General features: G+C 43.6%; 2 protein-coding genes and 1 pseudogene across 3 annotated transcripts in view; 1 reads left to right on the forward strand and 2 right to left on the reverse strand.

Moving 5' to 3' along the window:
- Positions 1-1,543: 1,543 nt before the first annotated feature.
- ORYCUNV1R1616 (vomeronasal 1 receptor oryCunV1R1616) overlaps positions 1,544-27,649 on the reverse strand; it is a 28,776-nt gene continuing 2,670 nt past the window's right edge. The window contains exon 2 of one of the 2 annotated variants that reach the window (XM_051837335.2): positions 1,544-3,011. In XM_051837335.2, coding sequence (XP_051693295.1) covers positions 1,834-2,739 — 906 coding nt within the window. In that variant the 5' untranslated portion in view covers positions 2,740-3,011 and the 3' untranslated portion in view covers positions 1,544-1,833. Of the gene's footprint in view, positions 3,012-27,649 lie in introns of those variants that run through there. The other variant, NM_001167303.1, reaches the window with a different exon arrangement.
- On the reverse strand, positions 17,409-18,281 carry ORYCUNV1R1513 (vomeronasal 1 receptor oryCunV1R1513). Its single transcript, NM_001167202.1, has one exon. It carries the CDS (start codon positions 18,279-18,281, stop codon positions 17,409-17,411), a length of 873 nt encoding a protein of 290 aa, NP_001160674.1.
- On the forward strand, positions 24,114-26,363 carry LOC138846418 (acidic leucine-rich nuclear phosphoprotein 32 family member E-like; annotated as a pseudogene).

The raw sequence follows: 27,649 nt of genomic DNA on the forward strand, positions 1-27,649 counted from the left end.
ACAGAGAGGACTTCCCGGCCGCCTCAGCACAGGGCCCAGAAGCCTGTGCACCCGGGCTCCATCTATGACGTCACTTCCACGCGCCCTCAGGGTGGTGCCTCCTGAGCGGCTCCATGGCCTGAGCACCAGCCAGCAGACCCGGAATTGCGATGTCGCCTTTGTGCAGCCAAGCGCCTGAGCAGGAGACCCCGCAACTCTCTTACAGCCTACACAGACCCAGGACAGAGGCGCTCTTACACAGACCACCTCCGAGAGGTCGCAGGACACGCAAGAGCGCCTCATGGATGAACGGGCAACAGCACAAGACCAGACAAGGACGGGGCGCGGTGGAGACGGAGGAGGGGGGTCGTGAGGGATGGAGGAAGCGGCACTGTTCTGCTTCTGGATCTGGGTGCTGGTGCATGGGTGTCCACTACAAAATCCGTGGAACAGGAAATTGCGGAGAATTTGCTGAACTTCAACATTCAAAACTACTTCTGAAGGAGAGGACGGCTGGCCACAAAACAGGAATTGGATTTGGTAATTAGAGGAAAAGTCTATTTCAAACTGCACTGATCAAGGGAATGAAACCATGACGAGGGCAGAGGGGGACGTGGAGAGCCGTCCAGGAGGCAGCCACATCTGCTTAAGACCAGAGAAATCCTGGAGCGGAAAGAGGCAATGGTGGAAGACAGACCACCACTAAGCGATGGACCAGTTCTTAGTTGAAGGTCGCTGAGGGGTATTTCCAAATGTCACCCTGACATAGCAGGATGAAGCACAGATTTTATGAGCTCCTGTAATAAACTGAGTTTCTTCACAGGAAGAGCCTCTTTCTGGCGTTAGATAATGGGTTGGAATCACAGAAAACCGAAGAGAGTGGAACTGTGAGCTCCTGAAAGACAAGGATCCAACCCTCGGAATCTAACGGAAATGTGAGGTGAAATCCATCAGCCTTGGGGACAAAGACATGTGCTAGGATTCAAGCTGCAGAGCACGTGTTGATGTCCCTGAGGAACAGAATGGAACAACAAGTTAAGTGGGTTAGAGACTTTAAGATAGAGAAGATGAAATTGGGAAAAAAATATATTGATTAAAAAGATTTTATGATGTAAATACACTGAAAGTCTCTACACCCCAACCACTGGGAAAGCTTCAGGCCATTGCTGGTGGGTATTTAACTGTAGCACACAACTCCTGGACAGCACAAGGGACTGGATCCTAATAACAAAGATATAAGCATGAGAAGGGGAGGGGATCTTATGGAAGGATTTATGCACATGCTGGGAGACATGCCTGCATTTCAGTGTCTGTTAAACAATGAACCTCCTCGATTTCCCATCTTCATCACCTCTGTTTTCTGAGCTCTTTACACAGGGACATTTATTTTTCCTGCAGCCCATTCTTTAGGAATTCCTGTGTTTTATCTCGCAAGATCACTTGATACACATCTAACCCCTATCAAAGTCCCTGAAAAATGAGACCTGGGTGTTAAAAATGAGACCCTTGTCAAAATTTCATAAATGAATATGGAAATTCTTACACAGCTGAACAGATATGAGGCAAGCACCAAATACAATTTTGCATTTTCTATTAGGTGCATTAAAAGCAGAAGCAACTAGTTTTAATAATAGACAATACATTAATTACACCCACAGCATAACTTAAACATGTACACAGTTTGAAAATTTATATATTCAATTTAACATTTTGAAATGTGTTTTTTAAATGAGCTGAATACTTCAAGTGAGATTAGTTCGATGGTCACCTGCCTTTGTTTCCTCATAAAATCTCTGTGGTAAATGATGTCACATCAACCAAGGAAAGCTCTTGGAGAAAAAGGCATTCTCATCATTAAAGGCAAGAAGTCAATTTGGGAATATTTTTGGTATTTTTCATCAGCAAAAATGGGCAGAATGTTGGGTAGCATGATGATAAAATTCCAGTAATGCCCACCAATCTTGAGTCTTTCTCAGGTCTGTAATATGCATAAATGTCCATAAAGTTGTTGCAACAGTAAAAGAACACAAAACAAAATGCCAGCAAAAGGATAATGTGGGTGGCTCTGTTTTCTGGAGACATCTGCCTGGAAAGGACACAGCTGTGGATGTGCCGGGCTCTCCTGTGGTGTCTGTAGAGGAGCCCCACCATGTAGAGGCTGGACACGATCATCGGTGCCAGGAACAGGACATCACGGGTCAAGATGACACTTATAAATGACCCTGAATGGCGATCTCCAGATTGCCTAGTTTGACAATACGCATGAACAAACCCATGACCAATGAAAGTGAAATTCCATTTGGCTCTTACAGTTTCAATGATGTGGATGTAGATCAGCAGATTGATGATCCAGAAGATTAGGAAAGAGGGGAAAATCCAGGTAGACAACTTAGATTTCAGCCTTGCCCATTTAGAATGACTGGGACTGATAGTGATGGCTTGAAAAGCACTCAGGAGAGACGTGGTACAGATGGAAAGACCCCGGGCAACTCTGTAGATGTAAAAAACAGTTTGACAGCCAGCATTATCTAAGAAACGTTTGACTCCAAAGGATGACATGATCTCTGGTATTGACTGGAACACGATGGTTATAATATTGGCCATTGTCAGGTGCATGAAAATGGAATCTATGGGCTTCTTCAGCTGAGGCTGGATTAGGAAGGCATAAATATAGTTCATAAAGAGAAATGAATTGGCCATGACACCAATAGAAATCTGAGCTATGAGAAAGAAGCTCAAAATTTTGTCACCTGGAAACATGTCAATAACGTTTCAGTTAGGTAAGGTTGGCATCCACTGAAAAATAAATAGATTGTACTGTGACGTGATGTTTTTAACAAGGAATTTTTGAAGAATGTGAAGACTGACAGTTCAGTGTTGGGGGGGAGGGGCAAGTGGTCAAGCTTTCTGCTTCAGTCTTTGCTGTGCCTCTTCCAGAAATAGAATAGCGGGCAGTGTTTGAACCTCAGACTACGGAAGTAGGTGATTCGAAGATGCTCACATCCTACATTTCCATTAGTGCATGCTGGCATCTGTGAATGACAAATTACATTAAAAGTGCTTTTTTTCTTCAGAGTATTAGATTGCTTCTTACCTCTGATGATATGTGTATATCCAATCCTTTCTAAAGAACACTACATTTCTGATACATGTACTGTACTATGAATATCTGAACTTCATTTTTACAATTTAGATTGCAGACACAATTCTTTCAAGACAGGAAACATTTAACCACTCACATATTATGATACTCTAAATATATAATTCATTTTCAAAATACAGAAGGAAGTAGAATGGAGTTTTCAAGTGGGGTTTTTTTCCTCCCCTCATCCAACCAGCTGTGTTTGGAGACATATTTGGTCTCACACGTGGTGCAGAGCTCCTGTCACAGTGGGTAGAGACCAAGATTGCTGTTAAATTTCCCACCATGCACAAAATTTCCCACAATGCACAGGATAGCCAATACCACAGAACTTTGGGGCCCCAAGAAGAAGTCACATGACAGCTGATGAGCCCAGAATAGCAAATCATCACTGAGTTGTGCTCCCTGCAACACATGTAAAATAAATATTTTGGCCCACACATATTTTGAACACTTTTAGGGGAAACAGAGTAGAGTGAGTTGGTTCACAATTACAGTGAGAACAGGAATGGTATGACAGTCACTGAGGCTGACTTCTAAATTAATAACTTTAATATCTGTGTTTGTTGATTTTTGAAGTTGTTGCCTATATCATTCTCTCAGAGACTTACTTTTCTCAATTGTCTTTGTCGTGCACACATTCCCATTCTTTACTATATAGATTTCTAGTAATGATGTCACTTCTATATGGACTATAAAAGATCAAAGTTTGAGAAACAGAGGAAAGATGATTCTCAGGAGTGATAAGGTAGGGGAGGGAGATGTTAGTGAAAGGGTACAACCTTGCAGTTAGAAGATGAATACTTTCTGGATAGCTGCTGCATTATAAGGTGAATATAGTTGATAATAATGTACTATATCATTGATATTTGCTCACAACATAGCTCTTACAATGCTCTCCCCAATGTATAAGGTTTCTATTGAAGGTGAATGGTATGATAATGAACTTAATTGTAGTACTCATATCAAATGTATGTCAAATCACCCCAGTGTTTTAGCTATCAAATAAGCTATCATCTACCAATTATACCACCACAAAACTGAAAACAGTCTAAATTACAATGTAAAAGCAGAGAATGCAAGAGTCAAAAAACCACATCCCAAGTATGTGCCATCGAATGCATCCATATAAATACAAATGCACAGTCCAAAAGTAATTGGATGGGACATGATACATAGGGCCAATGTTGACCTCTAGACATAAGGTGTGTCCATTAAATATTAGATACATGAAGCTTCAAGATCACTACAATGTTTGTAAAAGAAACAAGTCCAATAAAGAAGAAAGACAAAATCCAAAATAAAGGTAGATAACAAAATACAAACCTAGCAACAGAAAGCAGGTTCATGCCAAATAACAATGGAAAACAAACATTTATGGAACAAAAGAGCTGGATATAATGAAGTGCACATCGCAATAATGAAGGTTGTAAATCTGTGAGAATCAACACTAAACGTGCAGACACATGAAAGGATCAGAACATGGAGGGGAATCCACCATTGTAGTAAGACACGTAAGCAAAGGCAATGCAATTTCAGAACCACCAAGCAAAGAGGGAGTCAGACAATGAAGAAGTTGAGCAGCTCAGTTCATCCTCTGCACCTAATGCCTTCACCAACACATGCGTCTCTATCAAATGCCCAACCTCCCTTTTCACTAGAACATGCACCATGTAATCAGTGCAGCCATACGGCAAACACTGAACCAAATGAGAACAAAGTACAGGGTTTAACTGAACAGAATAATTTATCATAGCAGAATTATAATGAATTCTAAAAAGGAAAGGATATTTTATATTATCATTGATTTTTCACTAAGTTCCAAAAAACTTTCCTTAGTAAGAACAAAGTGAAAAAAAACCTTTCAGTATTGTGAAACACATTATAGAAACATAAAGTCAAAATGCAGTTATTCTGAAGAATAACAACATTACCAACCCTTAGAGAATGGTAGCACTTCCTAAAGAGAAGATACTAATAATATCTGACTTAAAATGTTAAAATCAAAACTGAGAAGTTAAAAATAGTTGTAAAAGATGATATTGTGACTATTGCAATAAATTTGAAAGGTTGAAACATATGGGCAAATCCCCAGAAAACATGACTCACCAAAAATACATTAGAATTACAGAAAGTCACCAATGTGCAAAGTTTCACATGATGAAACTGAGTTGCAGGAAAAAATATCATTCCACCAAGAATCCCAATGATTGCCTCAATGCTGAGGAATAAACAATGTCTAAAAACCCTTCCTATGGACAGAAAAAGAGCATTCCTTTAATCACATAATGTAGTGAGCACAACACTGACAGCAACAGCTAATAAATCAAGTCTTAATGTACAGAGATGGGACTACCTACTCCATCAGTCAAATGGAGAATAACCTACACAAATTCATTATAAAGTGAATCAGTGCTCTCCAAAATGAGTAAAAATGAGTACCAAAAACCAAGAGAATTACCCAATTGGAAGGGTAAGGTGGGAATCATTTTACTAACAAACTATGGCTCAGAAACCACGAAGATTTCTGAATCTTCCCAGTAGTTTGCACATCCTCTTTTTGAAAACCTTCAACTCCAGATCTTTTGCTATTATCAACATTACACAGAAGTTGAAACTCGAATTTTCTCAGTATGTGACAATTCCCTTAAGCATTTGGTGAAGTGATCATCATCTAATTTTAGCAGATTAGACGTGTGTTTATACTACCTCAATAGGATTTTTTTTTATTTGAAAGACAGAGTTACAAAGAGAGGAAGAGACAGAGAGAGAGGTCTTCCATCCACTGGTTCACTCCCCAAATGGCCGCAATGGCCAGAGTGGTGCCGATCCGAAGCCAGGAGCCAGAAGCTTCTTCCAGGTCTCCCACATGGGTGCGGGGGCCCAAGGGCATGGGTCATCTTCCACTGCTTTCCCAGGCCAAAGCAGAGAGCTGGATCAGAAAAGGAGCAGCCTGGACTAGAACCTGCACCCTTATGGGATGCTGGTGCTTCAGGCCAGGGCTTTAACCCACTGTGCAGGCCCAGGATATTTTAATTTCTGTAAATAACATGTGATTTCTGAATGCTCTCTCCTACATTATACCATGGAGTAGAATAAAGAAAAAAGGGAAAGGTAAGGTTAACATTTTGAAAGATACGTGTAAGATCAACCACAGCTGTAATAGAGGAGAAAAATGGCTAAAGTTCATATAACAGAACAAAAAGAAAGGCTTAGCATACATGAAAGACCTACAACGTCAATGCTAACATATAAGGATTATGTATTGAAAATCCTTGATTTGAATTGGATATGAGCAAAAATATCTTTTGCCACTTTTATTCATCACACATTTGCAACGGTCTATTTTAAAAAGAATAATATTAATATCATTACAAAGAAATTAAAAGTCTTTTACCATTTAGTAATTGTTTTAAGAAAGATATTCAGGGCCAGCGCTGTGGCACAGCAGGTTAACGCTCTGGCCTGAAGTGCCGGCATCCCACATGTACTCCAGATCTAGTCTCTGCTGCTCCTCTTCTGATTCAGCTCTCTGCTGTGGCCTGGGGTAGAGGTAGAGGATGGCCCGAGTCCTTGGGCACCTACCCCCACATGGGAGACCTGTAAGAAGCTCCTGGCTCCTGGCTTCGGATCAGCACAGCTCCAGTCCTTGCGACAATCTAGGGAGTGAACCAGCAGATGGAAGACCTCTTTCTCTGTCTCTGCCTCTCTCTGTAACTCTGTCTTTCAAATAAATAAAACAAATCTTCAAAAAAATAAAGATATCCATAGACACATTGACTAAATTATTTAAATGATTTGAGGAAGTTTCAAGGTTACTGTGAGAGCAAAGTCTGTATAAGAACATTTCTATTTCTAAAAAATTAAAGGCTGATACTACTTACATAACAGATATATGAAAACATAATAGCTAATATATTATAAGATAAAAAACCTCTACCAGAAATGATATCAATTGATCTAAGTGTGACTGAAGCCCTTTTAAATAAAAAGGTGTATACATTAATTTGAAATAAGAAGTAACAACTTAAAATGGAAAGATGCCATAAAAAGGAATATAACATTAAAATAAAAAATTATAAAATCAAATTAGAGGCATATTCATTGCAGTGTCATAAACATCCAAGTAGGTACTGAAGCAAAGAGCAGAGCATAGGGCAGAAGCAAAGAACTCAGTGGACGGGGGCAATGAGGGATCTGGAGAGGTTCAGAGACTGAGAAAGAAGAGAATGAAGGAGTGAAAACAAATGGAGGGGTGACAAGAAACAGTGGCAACAAAAATAAGAACATACAGGTAAACTTCTCAGAAAAACGCTGGAAGGATGAATATGAAAACATTAAAACGGACCTGGTGTGAGCAGGTGGGAGACCTCGCTGCCCTCCCGCCCCAGGCGGGGGATGCAGGGTCCTTACTGGGGGCATCCTGCACAGGCTGGGGCTGCCCAGCACTGACTATGGATCAGGCTTGGGCCAGCGGGATGTCTCCTCCCAGTGGGCACTGGCCATCTTATCACCTGCTGCCTCCACCACCTTGTTTATCACTGTCACTTCGAAGGCCCTGGGAGAGTCCCAAATCACCCTCCCAGACGCAAAATGAATCATGCGTAGTGGAATGTCAGTGTCTGGGGCGGCATTTTCCCAAGCTGAATGTCAGAAAGTAAACTTCAGGATGACACATGTCATCAGAAGTTCATCTCCACGCAGCTGGTGGCAATCATGTCTCACCAGAGGTTTCTTAATTTTTTTAGTTAAGACCTGATGTCTGACTTTATTTTCCCTTTCCAAGCAGTGATTATTTCTATGAAGTTCTGTTTTTGTCTTTATCAACCCTATTAACGTCTTATGGAGAGTTATTGTTATTCGTTTTTAAACATTTATTTATTTATTTCAAAGGCAGACTAAAAAAGAGAGAGATCTTTCATCTGCTGTTCATTCCCCAAGCTGCCAAAATGATTTGAGGATGGCCCAGACTGAAGCCAGGAGCCAGGAATTCCATCTTTGTGGAACTGCTGGGGCCCAGGTGCTTGGGTCATCCTCTGCTCTTTCTCAGGCACCCACAAGGAAGCTGCTTTGAGTGTGGGGCAGCTGACACTCTGTGGGGATGCTGGCTTACAAGAGGGAGGATAAACTGCTGCACAGAATACTGGCCCTTCCTGAACTTGTTCTAGTATCATTCTTTTCTTACAGGGTTCTATTTCAAGGGTTGACAAGATGTCACCCTCCCTCCCTCCAGAGACCCCAGCACAGAAACCACGCTCAACCTCCCCCAGACTCCTTCCAAAACAGCTGGCAGATAACCTGCATGGAGCAGCCTGTGAAACAGCTAAGAGGAAAGTTCCCAGTGGCTTCTGAAAAGCCTCCCTTCCCACCCGCAGCAAGTTCCCACCTCAGCCAGATAAAATCCAGCCCCACATGTGCCCTCACACAGTCTCTTTGTGAGAACAGACTCTCCTCCCTCTTTGCTACACTAAAAGCAACCTGTCTGTTGAGTTAGGTCTCTGTCTCCTTTTCCATCTCTTTTCTGGGGGTGATGAAAGGCGAGAACCCTGACATATTCAAACCTAACACCATTTATTTACATAATGGATTGTATAGAAGAGAATTTATTTACTTTTCTCTGAATGGTTACCTAGAAATACTATTCTTTTTTTTTTTTTTTTGACAGGCAGAGTGGACAGTGAAAGGTCTTCCTTTTGCCATTGGTTCACCCTCCAATGGCCACTGCGGCCGGCGCACTGCGGCCGGCGCACCGCGCTGATCCGATGGCAGGAGCCAGGTACTTATCCAGGTCTCCCATGGGGTGCAGGGCCCAAGGACTTGGGCCATCCTCCACTGAACTCCCTGGCCACAGCTAAGAGCTGGACTGGAAGAGGGGCAACCGGGACAGAATCCAGCACCCCAACCGGGACTAGAACCCAGTGTGCTGGCACCGCAAGGCAGAGGATTAGCCTAGTGAATGTTTTGGTATGTGAGCTATGAATAACTTTTCTTATTTATTTAGTGTGGTGCTGGTGCCGTGGCATGGAAGGTAACTTTGCTACATGTTGTGCCAGCATCCCACATGGGCACTGGTTCCAGTTCCCACTGTCCCACTTGCCTTCCAGCTCCCTGCTGATGTGCCTGGGAAAGCAAGGGATGATGGCCCAAGGGTATGGGCTCCTGCACCCATGTGGGGGACCTGGAAGCAGCTCTGGCACAGCCCTGACTGTTGTGGCCATTTAGGGAGTGAACCAGAAGATGGAAGACCTCTCTTTGTCCCTCACTCCCTCTGTATCTCTGCCTTTCAAAAAACTTTTTTAAAAGTTATTTATTTCTGGTCCATAACTCATTATTATTCTACTCAGACAGAAGAGCTGGCTGCAGTGGGCATTTGGGGGAGAGAACCAGCATGTAGCGGTATTTGTTTGTCTTCCTATCAGGGTGTCTTTCTATCCTCAGAAAAAGGAAGAAAAATTAAAACTTATAAAATATACAATTAAGAGAAAAACAGAAGCAATCAACACAATTGTTTAAAATACCTCCAAAAGTAATGATTTCTTCTTGTACGAGTTCTAAAACAAACAGAGACAGAATCACCTGAATACTGCAAAAACCCCTCCAGAACCAGACACAGGAAACATTCAGGGAACCACGATGAAGGACCACAAGAGCTTTGATGAAGCCCATCAATGACATTGGTAGAAAGGAGACTTGTGTAAGGCAAGGACTCATGATCCTAGCTGTCAAAGTCCAAACAAGGTGTGTGGAAGAAACATCCTGTAGGAGGCATTTTACTAGGATTCTCCCATCTGTTTTGGAAGCACAATGCATTCTGAACCTGCTTGAGCTGAATTCAGATTCTGCCACTTTGGGGATGATCAGATGAATGGCATCAGACACAATCAGGGAACCAATGTTAAGGGTTTCAGGGGGGCGGGGAAGAAGTCCGCAGATTTGCACAGCATGCGACCTGGTTCACTCATCATCTGTCACCTGAGGAAGATGAGGCAGAAACCACTCAAAAAGCAAACCACCTTTGCCTCCCAAAAATCCCTAAAGCAGTGCCATAAAGTTATAAATTCAAGAGATATGGCAGTTTCTAGATGTCAATATGACACGTGTGTGTGTGTGTGACAGACAGAGTACTGCCCTGAAGTGCAAGTGCTGAAGGCCTAGTGCCATGTGTGACTGTATTTGGAGGTGAGGTTTTGACGGAAGGAAAGTGACGGCCACTGTGAGGGGGGGCTCTGACCCCATCAGAGTTCTTTTCCTCACGAGGAGAAGACCAGAGCTTGGTTGAAAAGTTTTAAAAAAAAAAAAAAGAACGAAATTCATCAGAGAAATCTAGACAGCTTGAAACAATTTTTTAAAAAATCAAAGAGTTCATGGAGCTAAAAATTATCAAAAGTGGACACAGAGGAGTAAATGAGAATTCAGAAGGAGCAGAAGAAGACAAATGAGTACAAGGCTCATTCGAAGAAGCAATCGCAGAACACTGCCACAGCTGGAAAGAGATATGAAAATCCAGGAGTTGAAGGTCAAGCCCAAAAATGTCTACCCCAGAATGTACTGGAAACAACTCTCCCACAGCATTGCCAAGGAGGATCCTTAAAGCAGCAGGAGAAAAGCTACAAGCAACTACAAGAGCTTCCAGAATAATCCACAGTGCACTGCTCAGCAGAGCCTGGCAGGCTGGAAAGCAATGGGACAGGGGAACAAAAATCCACCCCCAAGAATAAGGCACCCACAAAACCGGCTTTCAGAAGGCAAGATACATAAAGATCTTTCCAGACAAATGCCAGCAGGACCTACCCATCAAGTGACATCCTCTGTCTATTTTGCTTCTGTCGCTTCCACATGAAAGAAATGGCCAGAACGTGCTCAGATATGGCAGATGCAGCCTGGCAAAGCCTCCCCTCCAAATGGGGAGACAAAAACACAATGGTTGGCTGGCGCTGTGGCTCAATAGGCTAATCCTCCGCCTTGCGGCGCTGGCACACCGGGTTCTAGTCCCAGTCAGGGCACCGGATTCTGTCCCTGTTGTCCCTCTTCCAGGCCAGCTCTCTGCTGTGGCCCGGGAGTGCAGTGGAGGATGGCCCAAGTGCTTGGGCCCTGCACCCCATGGGAGACCAGGAGAAGTACCTGGTTCCTGCCATCAGATCAGCGCGGTGCACCGGCTGCAACGCACCGGCCACAACGCGCCGGCCACGGCGGCCATTGGAGGGTGAACCAATGGCAAAGGAAGACCTTTCTCTCTGTCTCTCTCTCTCACTGTCCACTCTGCCTGGCAAAAATTAAAAAATAAATAAATAAATAAATAACAACACAATGGTTGCACTTGTTGTTGTTATGCCTGCTGTTCAGAAGCTGCTGGTAACTCTTAAGACAAATTCTGTTTTATAGTGCTCAACACTAGCAACAAAGCATGCGAAACCATTTCATATTTGTAAAATAGAATACATAATGATATTAAAGTTGTGCACATATGGAGAGAGAGTTGAGATAAAGAAAATTGACTCATGCCGAAGAAAATCCAGGGACGATTACAGGAGGGGAGAAGAGAGAATGGGAAGCAAATTGTCTAATCCTAAATCCATGCCATCCACCATGACAGGAAATGAAAATGGAACAGACCGAAACAACAGAGAATGAAAAGCGAGAAAATGTCACGTCCCCTCTCTGTCCTGTCCAATGCTTTTGCATGTCCAGCACACAGACACACGTAGGACACATGTGCTGAGAAGGGGAGGGATGCACAGGCCAGGTTAACCAAGAGAGCCGGGGTTTACGTGCTCACAGCAGAGATGAGGCCACAAGAGCAATTGCCTGGGTTTTCTAAGAGTCGGCTCCCAAAACAAGGGAAGACACAAAGGCTCAAGGAAAGGCAGGAAGGGGACGGCCTGGTGCCACCTCCCCAGCAGGAAGCCGCTGCTCCTGCAGGACCCTCAGACAGAACCAGCTTTGGGAGACCAGAATCCTGGGCACCGAGAGGCCCATTCTGATAATATTAAAAGGTCTGAAGCTGCTGTGAGCAAAGAAACCAGACTCAGTGTGCGAGGGAAACCTCCACAGTCCATGAAGGTGCAACAGAGACCAGGTTTCTTTGGTGCAGAAGCCTCCAAAACCCATGCATACCTTTTCCCCCAATTAAAAAGTTCATGGGGAAAAAAAAAAAAAACAAAGCCAGGGCCAAGTGAATTTTGGTGCCAAAAAACACTGTGAAATCCATGTACATGAGAGGCCTGTGAGAGGTTGGTGAAGAACACATGGTGTGAACAAAATCATATGTGGGTTTCCCATGTTTGCACCAATGTGAACTTGGCCTTTCATTCTATTTTCTATCAGACTTTCAAAGACTGCTCCTTTATTATGTCAAGGAACAGAAACTTACAGGGATATAGGAGAATCCAAACAGTAGTGGAAGATTTAACCGTCTCTGTAACCAAGAAAACCAACCTCGAGGTCAGAGCAGTCAGCTCCCACAAGGGACCACACCCACGGCAGCCACCCAGTGCCTCTCTCCAAATCACACCAGAGCCCTCAGGAAATGTGCGGTCCCATGGACCTGAGGTCAGGAGATTCTCTCGCAGAAAATTCTCACTCAGGGCGATGCTAAGGAATTGTGAGGCAATCCACAACTCTAAAGAAAGGGGGTATCTCAAACACTTCCAGCAGAGGCACTTTGGAATCATTGGAGAGAGGGGAAAGACCCTGCAGCCAAAAAGTCCATCGTGGAACACCCACTGTGGACATCAGTGTGATTGACAGCTAAAAGTCACAGCATGACATGGTGACCTCGACAGGAACAGTGAGGCGGTGGCTGCAGCCCAGTAGGTTCCTCTGCACTCCTATCGCCCCATCCCACAGGGGCCGAGTGCCAGCCACCGAGTTGCCCATCAGACCCCCAGTCTGATGCAGCTTTCTAACACAGAAACCACCACAGATCATGGTTCCACCAATAAATCTGGAAATATAGGAGACATGCACAAATTCACAATATTTACACACCCAAGAGTTCAGGAGAATATTAAATTAGAAACTGTGATAAAATGTGGTCATCAGAGCACTCCCTGGAAAATCTGGGCTTAAGAAATCTTCAGAGGTGAAACTGCCAGTCGCAAACAACACCCACAGGCTCCTGAGGGTGGAGGAAACCTTGCAACCCCGGGAGCAAACACAGCAGAGGCAGGAGAGAAGGACAAACCCAGACCATCTGCCACAGGAGCCAAATGGAAACCAACCGACCCCAAAAGAGCTGTGTAGTAGATTACACAATAATTAAAGATAGAAAGTGAGTTTAACAAATTTTTAAAAGTATAAAGAAATCCTATATCCAGTAATGTTGTTCCAGCAAAACTTGTGTTCTGACATTAAAAGAGCAGTTTGGTATGGATTCGATTTTTCCCTAGATTGCAATGTTTCATTGTTTAGTCATGAGACTCATGGAACTTCATGGATGCATCTTCTGTGAAACACAGTCAATGCTCATGAGGTTTAATGACTCCCATATTCACAGTCACCCAGAGTTCTTTCAGTTCACACGTGTGTGGTGTATGACAGCCAGCTGCCATGGTAGGGTTGAGGCGATGCTCCCACTTGGTAAATACAAAATACCAAAAAAATGACAGGGGTGGGTGTGTGGCCTGGCAGTGAAGATGTCACTTGGCATGCAGACATCCTGCATCCAAGGTCTAAGTCCAAATCCCAACTCTGGGGCTTCCAATTATGGATTCAACCTCATGCACATGCTTTGAGGGAGCAGCTAATGACTCAAGTAAATGGGTTTCCGCCACCCATGTAGGAGGCCTGGCCTGATTCCTGGATCCACCTTCTGCCAGGCCCAGTAACTGGGTGTTGTGTGCATTTTGGGGGGAAGAACCAGCAGGTAGGACTATTTGTATTTCTGTGTGTCTTTCTGATCCTCTAAAACTAATTAACACTTATAGAAGAGTGAAAAAGAGAAAACACAAGAGTTGAATAACCATCGAAGAAGCAATCAGCACTATTGTTTAAAATATCTCGAAAACTAATGATTTCTTCCTTTATGAGTTCTAAAGCACTTACAGACAGAATCACCTGAATACTGCAAAAACCCTTCCAGACCCAGAAACACAAGAAAGCTTCAGTGAACCACAATGAAGGACCTGAAGAGTTTGTTTGAAGACCATCAATGACATCAGTAGAAAGGAGACTTGTGTAAGGAAAGAACTCATGATCCTAGTTGTAAAAATCCAAACAAGGTCTGTGAAAGAAAGATCCTGTAGGTGGCATTTTACTAAGATTTTACTATTTGTTTTGGAAGCACAATGCATTTTGAACCTGCTTGAGCTGAATTCAGATTCTGCTGCTTTGGGAGTGATCAGACCAATGGCACCAGACACAATCAAAGGGAACCAATGTTCGTGGGTTTCAGGGGGCGGGGGAAGAAGTCCGCAGATTTGCACTGCATGCGACCTGGTTCACTCATCATCTGTCACCTGAGGAACATGAGGCAGAAACCACTCAAAAAGCAAACCACTTTTGCCTCCCAAAAATCCCTAAAGCAGTGGCTTAAAGAGTTATATACTCAAGAGGTATGGAGGTTTCTAGGTGTCAATACAACACGTGTGTGTGTGTGTGTGTGTGTGTGTGTGTCATAGACTGAGTTCTGCCCTGAAATGTAACATGGAAGGCCCAGGGCCACGTGTGACTGTATTTGGAGATGAGGTCTTGACAGAAGGAAAGTGACGGCCGCTGTGAGGGGGGGCTCTGGCCCTGTCAGAGTTCTTTTCCTCACGAGGAGGAGACCAGAGCTCCCCCTCTCCCCAGGAGGGCACAGTGACAAGATGGCCACCACAGCCAGGGAGAGAGTGCTCCCATGGCCCAGCCACCCTGGCGTCCTCATCCCAAATACCAGCCCTACAAGCCTGAGAAAATCAATGCCCACTCTCTCAGCCTCCCAATCCACCAGATTCTGTCAGACTGGCAGCCTGGGGAGAACCCGTGGATGTGCAGGGCACGCATGCAGGAGATTTCAGTGATGGTTACCCTCACCCAGGGATTTCCTATGAAGATTAGCTCTGTGTTGGAAATACCTGTGGATTGTTCATGGATTTTAACAAGGGCAAAGGTGGTCTCAGCAAACCCGCAGGCAAACAGGCCTTCGGCAAGGCCTTAGCTGGGTCCCAGCAGTGGCAACATCCGGGTCTGTCAATGATGTCACCGCTCTGCATCCTGGGGCAGATCCTCCTGAGAGGCACAGGGGCAGGAGCATGAGCTGACCCGGATATGGCAGCCTGAGCAGGAGAGTCCTCACAACTCTCTCAGCAGCCACTGCTGAAAGAGGACAGAGCCTCAGCAACTGCATGATTTCCTCTACGAATTTAGGGGCCACGCAGTAGTGACACCTGGGACCAACTGTTGTGAGTGGGAGACCTGACAGGCACGGTGGTGGGGTCACTGGTCCAGAGTAGACACCACGGGGTGCAGCCAGAGTGGGGTGAGGGGTGAGGGCAGCTGTGCTGGTCTGGATCTGGGTGCTGGTGCCTGGGTGTGGCCACAGTGAGCATTCATGGAGCAAGATAAATTGCCAAGTATTGTGCTACTTTAAAAAATAACTTCTCCTAAATAAGCAGGGGGTGGGGGGGCCCTATGGCAGAGCAGGTAAGGCTGCTGCCTGCAACACTGGCATCCCATATGAGCACTGGTTCAAGTCCCAGGTAGTCTACTTCTGATCCACCTCCCTGTAGATGTGCCGGGGAAAGCACCAGATGATGGCCCCCGTCCTTCAGCCCCTGCACCCATGTGGGAGACCAGGAGGAGCTCCCCACAACTGACTCCTGGCTTCAGCCTTGCCCAGCCCTGACTACTGAGGCCATGTGGGGAGGGAACAAACAGAGGGAAGATTTCTCTGCCTCTACCTCTCCTTTTCTGTAGCTGAATTTCAAATAAATAAACAAATCTTTTAAAAAATAAAAAGAAAATAATTTTGAAGGAGAGGATAGCCAATCATAAGAATTGATGTTGGAAATTCAAGGAAAAGAAAATTTCAAACTGTACTGATCACGAAGATGAAACCATGATGGGGTGGAGGGCCGAGGAGGGGTGGAGAGCTGTCCACGGGGCATCTGTGCCTGCTCATGAGGAGCAACACTTCCTGAAAGGAAACACACTGGGGAGGAAAGACAGCCACACAGTAATGAAGCAGTGTCTAAGCTGAAGGTCTCTGAGGTGTATTTCCCGACATCACCCTGACTGTCACATTAGGATAAAGGGCAAATTTTAAAACCGCATGGAGAAAACTGAGTTTCTAGTTTTTGATTATGTGTCTGAACCATGGAAAGCTGAAGAGAGGGGAAATGGGAACTCTACAAATTTTGGGTTCCAAACCTTGGAACCCTTGGACAGGTGAGGTGGAATTCTTTAGCCCTGGGAAAAAAGATATGTGCAAAGACTCAAGCTACAGTCACCAGTGTGCTGTCCCTGGGCAGGGAACTGAACAATGAGGTAAGTAGGACAGAGAATTTAAGATGGGGAAGATGAAACAGAAAAAAAAAAGAAAGATGTTGGTTGAAAAGTTTTGCAAAGTCAATATGCTGTAAACCAGTACACCACGGAGCTATGGGAAAGAATCAGGCCCCTGCTGATGAGTATTTAAATGAAGAGACACTTCTCACTGACATCCCAGTAAGTCAGATCCAAATAATCAGCATGTCAGCATATCAATATGAAGGGGAGGGGATCATTATGGATGGATTTACACAGATGCTGGAGATGGAATCTCCCACAATTTCTCATCCTCTTAATCAGCCCTATTTTCCTAGATCTTTTCACAAATACAACTATTTTTCCAGCATCACAGACATTCTTTAGAGCTCTCTTTACTTCCTTTGTTTTAACTTTACGTCACTGGGGAACATCCAACCTCCAGCTGAGTCCCCAAAATATGCAAGGTGTTAACATATTGAATGCATAAAGGAAGTCTTTATGAACAGCACAGTGTAACAGAAATATAAGGCAATCCCAAATGCGATTTTGTATTTTCCAGTAGCTCCACTCGAAAAGAGAAAACCAAGCAGATAAAATTAGCTTAATGATATTCAACACAGTCATTTAACCCAAAAGATTACTTAACTGTGTCATCTATGTGAAGATTAACACATTTGATTCACATTAACATATCAAAACATGAATGTTTTTAAATGGACTGCATAGTTCCACTCAAACTAGCCCCATTTCCAGTGCCCCAGGGCCCTGTGGCTGCTTCTCCTCATATAATCTTGATGCAGACTCCTCTGTTGAAGATTATGTCAGATCAGCCACTGAAAGTTCATGGACAAAAGGTCATTCTCATATTTGAAAGGAAGGAAGTCAGTTTGAGAATAATTTTGTTATTTTTCATCAGAAAAAAGGGGCAAAATGTCGGGTAGCATGATGCTAAAATTCCACCAATACCCTCCAACCTTGTGTTTTTCTCAGATGCATAAAATCCATAAAGCGTCAAACAGTTGCTTGACAAGTAAAAGAACACAAAACAAAATACCATCAAAAGGATTGTGTGGGTGGCTTTGTTTTCTGGAGATGTCTTGGAAGAGAGACTGAAGTTGTGAATGTGCTGGGCCCTCCTGCGGTGTCTGTAGAGGATCCACACCATGTAGAGGCTGGACCAGATCATCAGTGCCAGGAACACTACATCGTGAATCACTATGATACTTATAAATGACCTTGATTCATGGTCTCCGAGCTTCCGGGTTTGACAGTGTGCATTAACATATCCCTGACCAACCATAGTGAAATTCAGTCTGGCTTTTACAGATCCAATGATGTGGGTGTAGATCAGCATGTTGATGACCCAAAAAAAGAGTAAAGAGGGGAAAATCCACTTGGAGAGTTTAGATTTCAGCCACACCCACTTAGAATGACTGGGACTGACAGTGATGGCCTGAAATACACTTAGGAGAAAGGTAGTACATATGGAAAGACCTCGAATCACTCTGGTTACATACAGAAATGTTTGACAACCAATATCGTTAAAGAAATCTTTGACTCCAAAGGATGACATAAGTTCTGGTATTGACCGGATGATAATGGTTGAAATATTGACCACTGTCAGGTGCATGAAAATTGAATCTATGGGCTTCTTCAGATGAGGCTCAATGAGGAAGGTATATGTGTATATAATGAAGAGCAATGAGTTTGCCATAACACCAATACAAATCTGACATATTAGAATAAAGCTATAAATTGTATCACTTGTTAACATTATCTCAAAGATGTGTTAGAATTTTTAATTAGGCTAATTTGGCATCCTCTGAAAAATAAACAGTTTGTATTTTGAAATTATAAACAAAATGGAGTCTGTTGAAGAATATGATGACTGACAGCTCTGTTTGAGAAACAGGTGATGAAATGTTCAAATCTTTTATATTTCAGACCCAACTGTGATACTTCCAGGGACTGGAATTCAGGCATTCTTTGAATTTCAGAGTAAAGTTATACATCATGATATGAAGAAGGTGGACATCAAATGCTCACATCCTACATTCTCATCTTTTGCCAGGTGGACATTTTGAACCTATGAATGAAAAATTTGCATGTGACATTTACTTCAGAATACAGGAGTGCTTGTAATCTCTAAGTCAATGTGTATATCTCACCTCTCTGAAGAATATTCTACTTCCAATGCATGAAGTGTACTATGTGTCTTTGAACTAATTTTTTAGAATTTACACTGCAGAAAATTCTTTCAAACAAGGAACATTTTTAACATTTCATGTCAGAGTAGTTTTAAACACTCATGTATTATACCAAACACAGAAGTAATACATTTTAAAATAAAAAAAGGAATAACAGGTTTCCAAGTGAGCATTTTGCCTCCGCTCCTCATCTAACCACAGTGTTTGGAGCCATTTTAATCCTCAAACATGCTGCAGAGCTCCTGAAACACAGTGGGTAGAGGCTGGGAATACAGCTAAATTTCCAACAATGCACGGGACAGCCCTCTAACTTTCTGGCCCCAAGAGGCAGACACACACATGGTGATGAGCACAGTCTAACAAAGCATCCCTTTGTCTTTCTCGCTTAGCACATCTAAAATTTCGTTCCAATATAATTTATATTCATTTGTTACGGAGACAGAAATAATTGGTTCACAAACATAGAACCGGAAGGGTATGACAGTCATTGAGGTTGACTTAATGCTTTGTCTATATTCTTTGGACTATGGAATTTTGCTAATGTCATTCTCAAAAAGACCATGTGTTTCTCATATAAGTCATCACCTTCCTTCCTACAGATTGCTAGTGAATTTCATATGTGTCTCTTCCAGACTGACCACATTTAATGGATGTCTGAACTTCCTAAGCTCCATTCTCACATTCACAATAACTCTCTCTTCTGTGATCATCTCTATTACTGTGCTGGCTTCTAATCATCTAACAAGGAAAGAAATCCTATGTGTAACAAACACTATCAATACAAGAGTATTCTTCCATTCTCCCATTCGTGCCTTTAGGAGTATATTTGTTGGAATTACTTAAAATTGTGATGCATGATATGGTCAACAATGTTAACTACTCCAACTAATGTATCCTGAAGTGTACATAAGAAGGAATGGTAAAGACTCTGGGATTCCAAAAATCTATATCAGAGTGCCAGGGTTAGAATCCTGACTCTGCTTCTGAATCATTATTCATGCTAATGCATTTTTCTAGGAGGCAACAGATGATGGTTCAAAAGAATTAGCCCAGATAGGTCATATGGAAGATGTATGTGAAGTCCTGGCCATGGCCAGCTCTTACTTTTTCAGGTACATATGGAGGGAACCACTGGATTAGTTTGCACTCACTTCCTCTCCTTCTCTCTCCCTTCTCTCTCTCTCTTTCTCTCTCTCTCTCTCTCTCTCTCTCTCTCTCTCTCTCTCATTCACCTTGAAACTCTCTGACCACTCATTCCTTGTCCAGTATCACAAGGATGGCAATGTCACCAGAGCTCCTTCTTCAGTCAAATTATCTGCTCATTCCATATACCTGCTTTTCACAATTTACAGTCTCTCAGAATGGTATCATCAAGCTCAACTCCCAAAATTCCCTTCACTATTTATGTATTTCAGGTGTCTTTTTGCCAAGCATGAGAGGTCCTTATTACTTAGATGGCTCACAAAGGAACACACCCAACATCAGCTCTGCACACCCTATGAAGAGTGGGTGCCATGAAACCCTTACTGTGACTCAAAAAGGGAAAAGGAAACAAACTAGGAAGTAGCACGCACTCTCTGTAACCTTCCTAACTCAATGTGTTGTTGCTGTTGACCTTCAATAAAACAAAACCACAAAGAGAAATTCTGACACATGAGTACTTGAAAAACATGACAGAGACACACCTCCCACATGCCAAAAGAAGGCACCAGGTTGTCCAGGTAGAATCAGCATGGAGGGAATGTAAAATAGGCATGTTAACATTACAACAGTTACACTAATTCAAAAACGTGAGAAATGGAATCTTTATGGAAGAGGGAGTCAGATGGACAGCAGAGCTTATGAAAATGTGGGAGGAGCTTCAAAGTCTAGAAAGGGCACCCAGGAGGACAGAGCAGGTCACCAAACACAGCTCTGTGGGGCACTCACTGAGAGGGCAGGGGGAGCTGCTGGGAACAGCCACAGGCCCTGGGTGGTTGATCAAGGTTGGTCTGTACAGGGGAACCTGCAGAAGTGTCAGAGTAGGACCAACACTGAGGGAACTGCAGCCCTGGGCACATGCATGGCCCTGGGGGCTCTGGTGGGAAGACGAGTGGGAAGCTGTAGCCCATGGGGAGATTCCGGTCCCTCACTGAGTCCAATGACTTAATATTAAAATATGGAAGGCCTACGTTCCACTGCTATCATTCCAAACTCTGTTAGGAACTCTTTAGACGAAGTCTGCTGAATGGCTTTACAAAGAAGGGAAGGAAGAGGTTTCTGGAAAAATGTGGCTCTCAGTCTTAGGCAAAAGGAAGTGTCCAACTGAGGGACTGAAATCAAAGTCACTCTGCTCACCTTTCAATTCACACCTTTTATGCTCTCTTCCTTGGAATTCTGGCAAGAGCAAAGCATACTTACAAATGTTGTATACAGTCATCCCTCTGAGAACTGAAAATCAGCAAAACACTCCACAACAGAGGATAATAAAAAAATCACACATGATTGTATTCCTGTGCTATCCATTCTTTTTACCATTTCAGATATCTTGTAAACTAAATTATGTTATATAGAGTTTTTAACTTAACAGATATCATATTAGATATTGGAGAAATGAACAAAGTAAAATTCTTATCGTTTATCTATTGTTAGCAAGAAGAAAGTTACACTGGCAGATCTATGCATAGAGCTGCTTCTAATTCTATTTGTCTATATAAACAAATTACTATATATTCATTCTGTATATATATATATCAAATGGGTTTGCACAGACACACAAGCAAATGAGGATGAAAGAGATTAAAGTTGTACTAGAATGTCAAAAGGCAAAATATATGGGAACAATGAAGCAGAGGATAACATTTAGCTAAATTATTCAAAAAAGTGAACTGAATAAATGAGAACAGAGATAAAAGAGGAAACATTTCAACTGATATCACAGAAATACAAAGGATTGTAACATCCTACTACAAATGATATATAAGCAAACAGAAATAGAAGAAATGAATAAATTCTAGAGACACACAACCTACCAAGATAATTCATGAAGAAATCTGAACAGAAGACAATGAATAAGAAAATTAAATCATCTCCCATAAAGAAATCCAGAACCAGCTTGCTTCAATATTGAATTTTAATGAACAGTTGAAGACCACATAATATCCTTCTCAAAGTTCTCCAAAACATCAAGACAGGGGATACTTCCACATTCATTATAGGACTAAATTACCCTGATTTTTAACAGGATGAAGACACTGTGAGATAAGGAAATTACAGGCCATTATCTCTGATGGACACTGCTGAGAAATGTCCCATAAGGTACTTGGAAGGTGAAGTCAATGCACAATAAAAGGATCATTCACTATAAATTGTCATGACCTCCCAGAGATGCATGATGGTTCCACATCACAAATAAACAAACATGATGTAGCACGTTAACAAAATGAAAAATTAAAACAATATGGTCATCTCAACAGGTGCAGAAAACAGCACCTGACAACAGTGAATACCCTCTCATGTTAAAAAAAAATAGTCTCAACAAACTATGTATCATAAATTCCTTATGTGATGAGTTCACAGCTAATCAGCCTCAAATATAAGAAGATGCGGCATTCCCCTCTAAGAGCAGGGTCAAGGATGCCCACTCCTGCCACATACACACAATGTAGTCCTTGAAGTCAGAACCATAGAAACAAAGCAGGAAAATGAATAATTCATATTGTTAAATATCCATATATTGAGAGTGATCTATGGATTCAAGGCAATCCCTATCTAAATTCCAATGACATTCTTCACAGACACTGAAAAATCTGTCATAAATCGCATATGGAGCACAAGACACTGTAATAGACAAACCCAAGCTGGATCATCAGATGTCCTGACATCAAACTGTATCAGAGGCTTATACTCACCTAAACAGCAAGGAACTGACCTAAGAAGAGACGCACTGGGGCCAACTGTGATGCAGGGGGTTAAATCCCCAGCCTGCAGCACTGGCATCCCATATAGGTGCTGTGGGTAGCTATTAAAGCCACCACCAGCAATGCTGGCATCCCTTGTGGGTGCTGGTTCAAGTCCCAGCTGCTCCACTTCTGATCCAGCTCTCTGCTGTAGCCTGGGAAAGTAGTAGAAAATGGTCCAAGTCCTTGGGCCCTTGCACTCACATGGGAGACCTGGAAGAAATTCCTGTCTCCTGGCTTTGCATTGGCTCAGCTCTGGCTATTGCAGCCATTTGGGGAGTGAACCAGCAGATGGAAGACCTCTGCCTCCCTCTCTTTCTCCCTTTCTCTCTCACTCTGCCTCTGTAACTCTGCCTTTCAAATAAATAAATAAATCTTAACAAAAAGATTCTCTATCTCACATTCTCTTTCAATAAATAATAATAAATCTTTCTAATAAAAAAATTATTTTATATATCTGGGCAATAATTATTCGGTTATGACTCTGAAATCACTGAAAACAATCCAGACTACACCAAAATAAAAAAAAACTTTTGCACAGAGAAAGGAAAAAATCAACAGCATTGAAAGTCTTCCCACAGACTAGGAGAAAATACGTGCAAACTATATAATGAACAGGACAAAGAGTCTGAATGGACGTTGTTCTAAAGAAGACAAACAACTGGCCAGCACTCCATGAAAAGCTGGCCAAAAGTATTTGAAACAACACTCAATATCTCTAATCATCAAGATATAACAAATAAAATCACAAAGGGACACCACCCCACAGCGATGGATGGTCACTATCAATGACACAAGAGATGGTGAGCACTGGTTAGGGTATGAATAAAAAGGAACTCTTGTACACTGTTGGGAATAAAATGCAACATTCCTCTTGGGAAATTGTGTGGAGTCCAACAACTAGATAAATACCAAATAGAAGTGAAATTAATATATCAAGGATACATATGCACTCCCATGTTCAGTGCAGCACAATTCATAGGAGCCAGGATATGAGCACAACCTTAGGATCCATCAACAGGTGAAGGGTGAAAAAAATGTGCATAAAAGGAATTTTATTCATTCATAAAAAGGAAAAACTCCAGCAATTCATGACAAATGGATGAACCTACAGGATGTTGTGTTGGGTAAAAGAATCAAAGCACAGAAAGACAAAGACTGTACAATGTTGGATATAAAATACCAAAGTTAGCAAAATAAAGGAGACAGTGATTACCAGGAGCTGGGAGACAGAGGGTGAGAGATGGAGAGCTGTGACAGTATAGAGTTATCAGATGAATAAATTCTGGATAGCTCTCTGAGCACCCATTGAAGGGGAAGAAACTGCGACTCTGTGTGTGTGTGCCTGTGTGTGTGTGCGTGTGAGTATGTGTGCATGCTTATATGTGCACATGTGGGTGTGTGGACAGGGAGATGGGGGCAGCTGAGTTAGAGGCCCAACCCCTTGGACTCCATTTGCCATTCTTTTCTTTCTCTTTCACACCTATCTGGTGGTAGTAGGTGTTTATATTTGCATTTCTTTTCATTCATTTCCAATTTTTTTAAAAAAAAACTTAGGGTTGGGGTTATTGGGAAAGGCAGGAAAGGACAAAGGAGGAGAGCAGTCACAGAAGAGCAGGAGGAGGACATGAAGATGAAGAAGAGGAGTAACCTGGAGTTAAGGAACAGAGCCCCGGAGGAGGTGACAGAGTTAGTCCTTGATAACTGCCTTTGTGTCAATGGGGAAATTGAAGGCCTGAAAGATACTCTTAAACAACTCGAGTTTCTGAGTATGGCTAATGTAGAACTCAGGTCTTTGGCCCAGCTTCCCAGCTTAAATAAACTTCAAAAGTTGGAACTTAATGACAATATAATTTCTGGAGGCTTGGAAGTCCTGGCAGAGAAATGCCGAAATCTTACCTACCTCAATCTTAGTGGAAACAAAATCAAAGATCTTAGTACAGTTGAAGCTCTACAAAATCTTAAAAATTTCAAAAGTCTTGACTTGTTTAACTGTGAGATCACAAACCTGGAATGCAGGGTCTTGGTCCACCCAAACGAGGATGGACTGGGTCCGAGGAAAGCTAGGTGCGCTGCTCCCCCATTCCCCAGCCTCCCTTGATCCCGGAGACAAGCTGACGCAGCAGCGAGTCGAGTCAAGCAGGAACTCATTTATTATTGCGCAGTAAGCCTCTTTTAAAGCAAAAAACCACAAAGCTGTAGCGGAGGGGAAGAGAAACCAGCCAATCGTTTCAAAGGTTACCCTATCATGCGCTCGGTTTCCATTGAGTCCACGCACTGACGTCATCTCTCCTGATGCCTGTGCCCAATCAAGTTTCCTTGTAAACAACTCGGACTCCACCCGTCTAACATCCTCTCCGTGCCACCTTCTTGTCCAGCGCTGCGTAGATGGCGTCCGCCTCCTCATCGTCCTTCCCGGAGGGCCGCTGAAGCAGAGGCTGCCGCTGGACTCGGGTGGCGTCTCCGGGGACTGGGGTGCTGTCTCTGCCTTCATGGCTGAAGGGACCAGGTTTCCCCAGATGACAGCTTTGCTTCGATGTCGGGGATGGGGGAGGTGAACTGTGTCCTGGTCGCTAGGCGATCCGAGGACAGCGGGCAGGGGTCCGGGCCCTCCAAGTCCTCCACTCCCTGCAAAGCGACCTCTGCAGCTCGCCTTCTCCCCTTCCCTACTGCCGAAGGAGCCCTCAGGCCGGCCCCCCTCGGCGGAGATGCTGCTTTGGCCAGTGCTGCGGGCTTCATAATGGCCCAGGCGGAGTGCCTCTAAGCAGCCTCGGGGTCCCCAGAACCACTTACGCCCGGGGTCACACGCCGCCGGGGGGCCGCGCACCCAGACTGAGTGCCAGTCGACAGTGGACTCATTGGGGGGGGTCCTCTCCGCTGGCCTCGCCTGGTAGCCACCTCCCGCAGCACCTGCAGCTCCACGCGGCCAGGAGGATGGCGCTCCGCAGCCTTTCTTCTGTCAGGGCTGCCAGCCCCGGGGGGCTGCCCAGCTCCGCGGTGCAGCAGGTGCAGCAGGGGCCCAGGCACTAGGCGCCAGGCCCCGGCCCCCTCCAGCTGCCACTCAAAGGGTGCCAGCTCCAGGCCCGGTTCCAGCGCGGGGTCCATCGGGAGCCTTGAGCGTGTGCAGGCCCATGAGGGCAACAGCGAGACGCAGGCACGGCGCCATCGCCAGGCCATGGCCACGCCGCCCTCCCCAGGGCCGGTACCGCTACCTCCCCATGAGCCGTGCCATGGCCACCCTCATGCCCCGCACTGGAAGATTACAGAGGAAGCATTTTTGCACTGCTGCAGCAAATCATGTACTTGGATTGGTTTGATCAGGAGGATAATGAAGCCCCAGACCCTGAAGAAGAGGACGATGAGGACGGTGATGAAGATGATGATGAGAAAGAAGATGAAGCTGGTCCACCTGAAGGATTTGAGGAAGAAGAGTAGGATGAGGATGAAGCAGGCACAGAATTGGGAGAGGGAGAAGAAGTGGGCCTCTCATACTTAATGAAAGATGAAATTCAGGATGAAGATGATGATGACTATGTCGAAGAAGAAGAGGAGGAAGATGAAGAGTATCTTCTAGGGGAGAAGAGGAAACGAGATGCTGAAGATGATGAAGAAGAAGAAGATGACTAGATCATTCTGAGACAGAGTCCCTAATGTTCCTGGGTGTGCAATGGAATGATCGCTTCTTCTGTTTCTCTGTCCCTTCAGAAGAGAAAGTGTAACTTTTTACAGGAGAAGTGTTGTTTTACTATTTTTGCCTTATCACTCCAAATAAGAGTACTAGTATATTAATGATCATATTGTATGTGGAGAATAATTTTCTGTGGCCCCCATTGTGAAATTCCCTAGCAATTTATTTAGAATCTTAATTTCTCTAATTCATGCTCACTCTATCAGTCATTTTTTAGCTTATAATTAAAACATGATCGCTTTTACACAGGTGTAGTTTGGTGCATTTCATTCATAAGGTTTTAAAGTTATTTATAAATTAACTAAGATTACACTCAGTTGTAATATGACATAACAATAGTCACTAAAATAAGTTGGTTTTTTTAGAAGTGATCCAGAGATCTTTAGTTGAAGGAAATGACTTGCTTTTGGGCTAAGACATTTGGGTGCTTTTTTGTCACAAGAGTAACTTGGAAAGGAGGAGCAGAATAGTAAAGGTTCTATTCAGCAATCTAGTTCATGGGTTGTGTGGAGGTTCTGTTCAACAATATAGTCCATGAGTTTTGTTGTGAGTGGTAAGATTTTTTTTTTATTTAAGGTCTTCCTTCCATTGGTTCACTCCCCAAATGGCTGCTGTGGCCGGCGCTGCGCTGGTCCGAAGCCAGGAGCCAGGTACTTCCTCCCAGTCTGCCATGCGGGTGCAGAGGCCCAAGGACTTGGGCCATCTTTCACTGCCTTCCTGGGCTACAGCAGAGAGCTGGACTGGAAGAGGAGCAACCAGGACAGAATCCGGCACCTGTATGTGATGCCGGCACCGTAAGTGGAGGATTAACCAAGTGAGCCATGGCGCCGGCCCCAAGATTTTATCTTTGAAGGATGAGTCGCTCACATGTGTGGTGAGCCCTTTACTGGGCTGCAGATCACAACATGCCAATGCTTGGCCAGTTTTTGTTTCTAGCTGTGAGCATTCTTTTGTCTCCCAACAATTCCATTATGATCACCTTTTCTCAATGTTTTGCTCCCTCCCTTTATCCCAAAATAAAGTAGGAAACTTGTGGAGATACCCAGGAAAACTTTTAGTTTTAAACCTCACCTCCCTTTTCAGACCTGAGTTTTAAACAAGGAAATGAAAAGAAATTGACTATTTTCTGAGACACAGGTATTATTATTGATGTAATTTTATGCAACAAGCTCTGCTTACATTAATCTTTCTTGATTGACAACACCTCAGACTGCATTTCTTGGTTGATAACATGTGAAACTGTAATAGT

The sequence above is a fragment of the Oryctolagus cuniculus genome, chromosome 18 (assembly GCF_964237555.1).
Source record: "Oryctolagus cuniculus chromosome 18, mOryCun1.1, whole genome shotgun sequence".
NCBI lineage: Eukaryota > Metazoa > Chordata > Mammalia > Lagomorpha > Leporidae > Oryctolagus > Oryctolagus cuniculus.

Bases quoted from the DNA above. Each gene is read 5' to 3' on its own strand.
- ORYCUNV1R1513 (NM_001167202.1), bottom strand. From the start codon at position 18,281: ATGGCAAACTCATTGCTCTTCATTATATACACATATACCTTCCTCATT.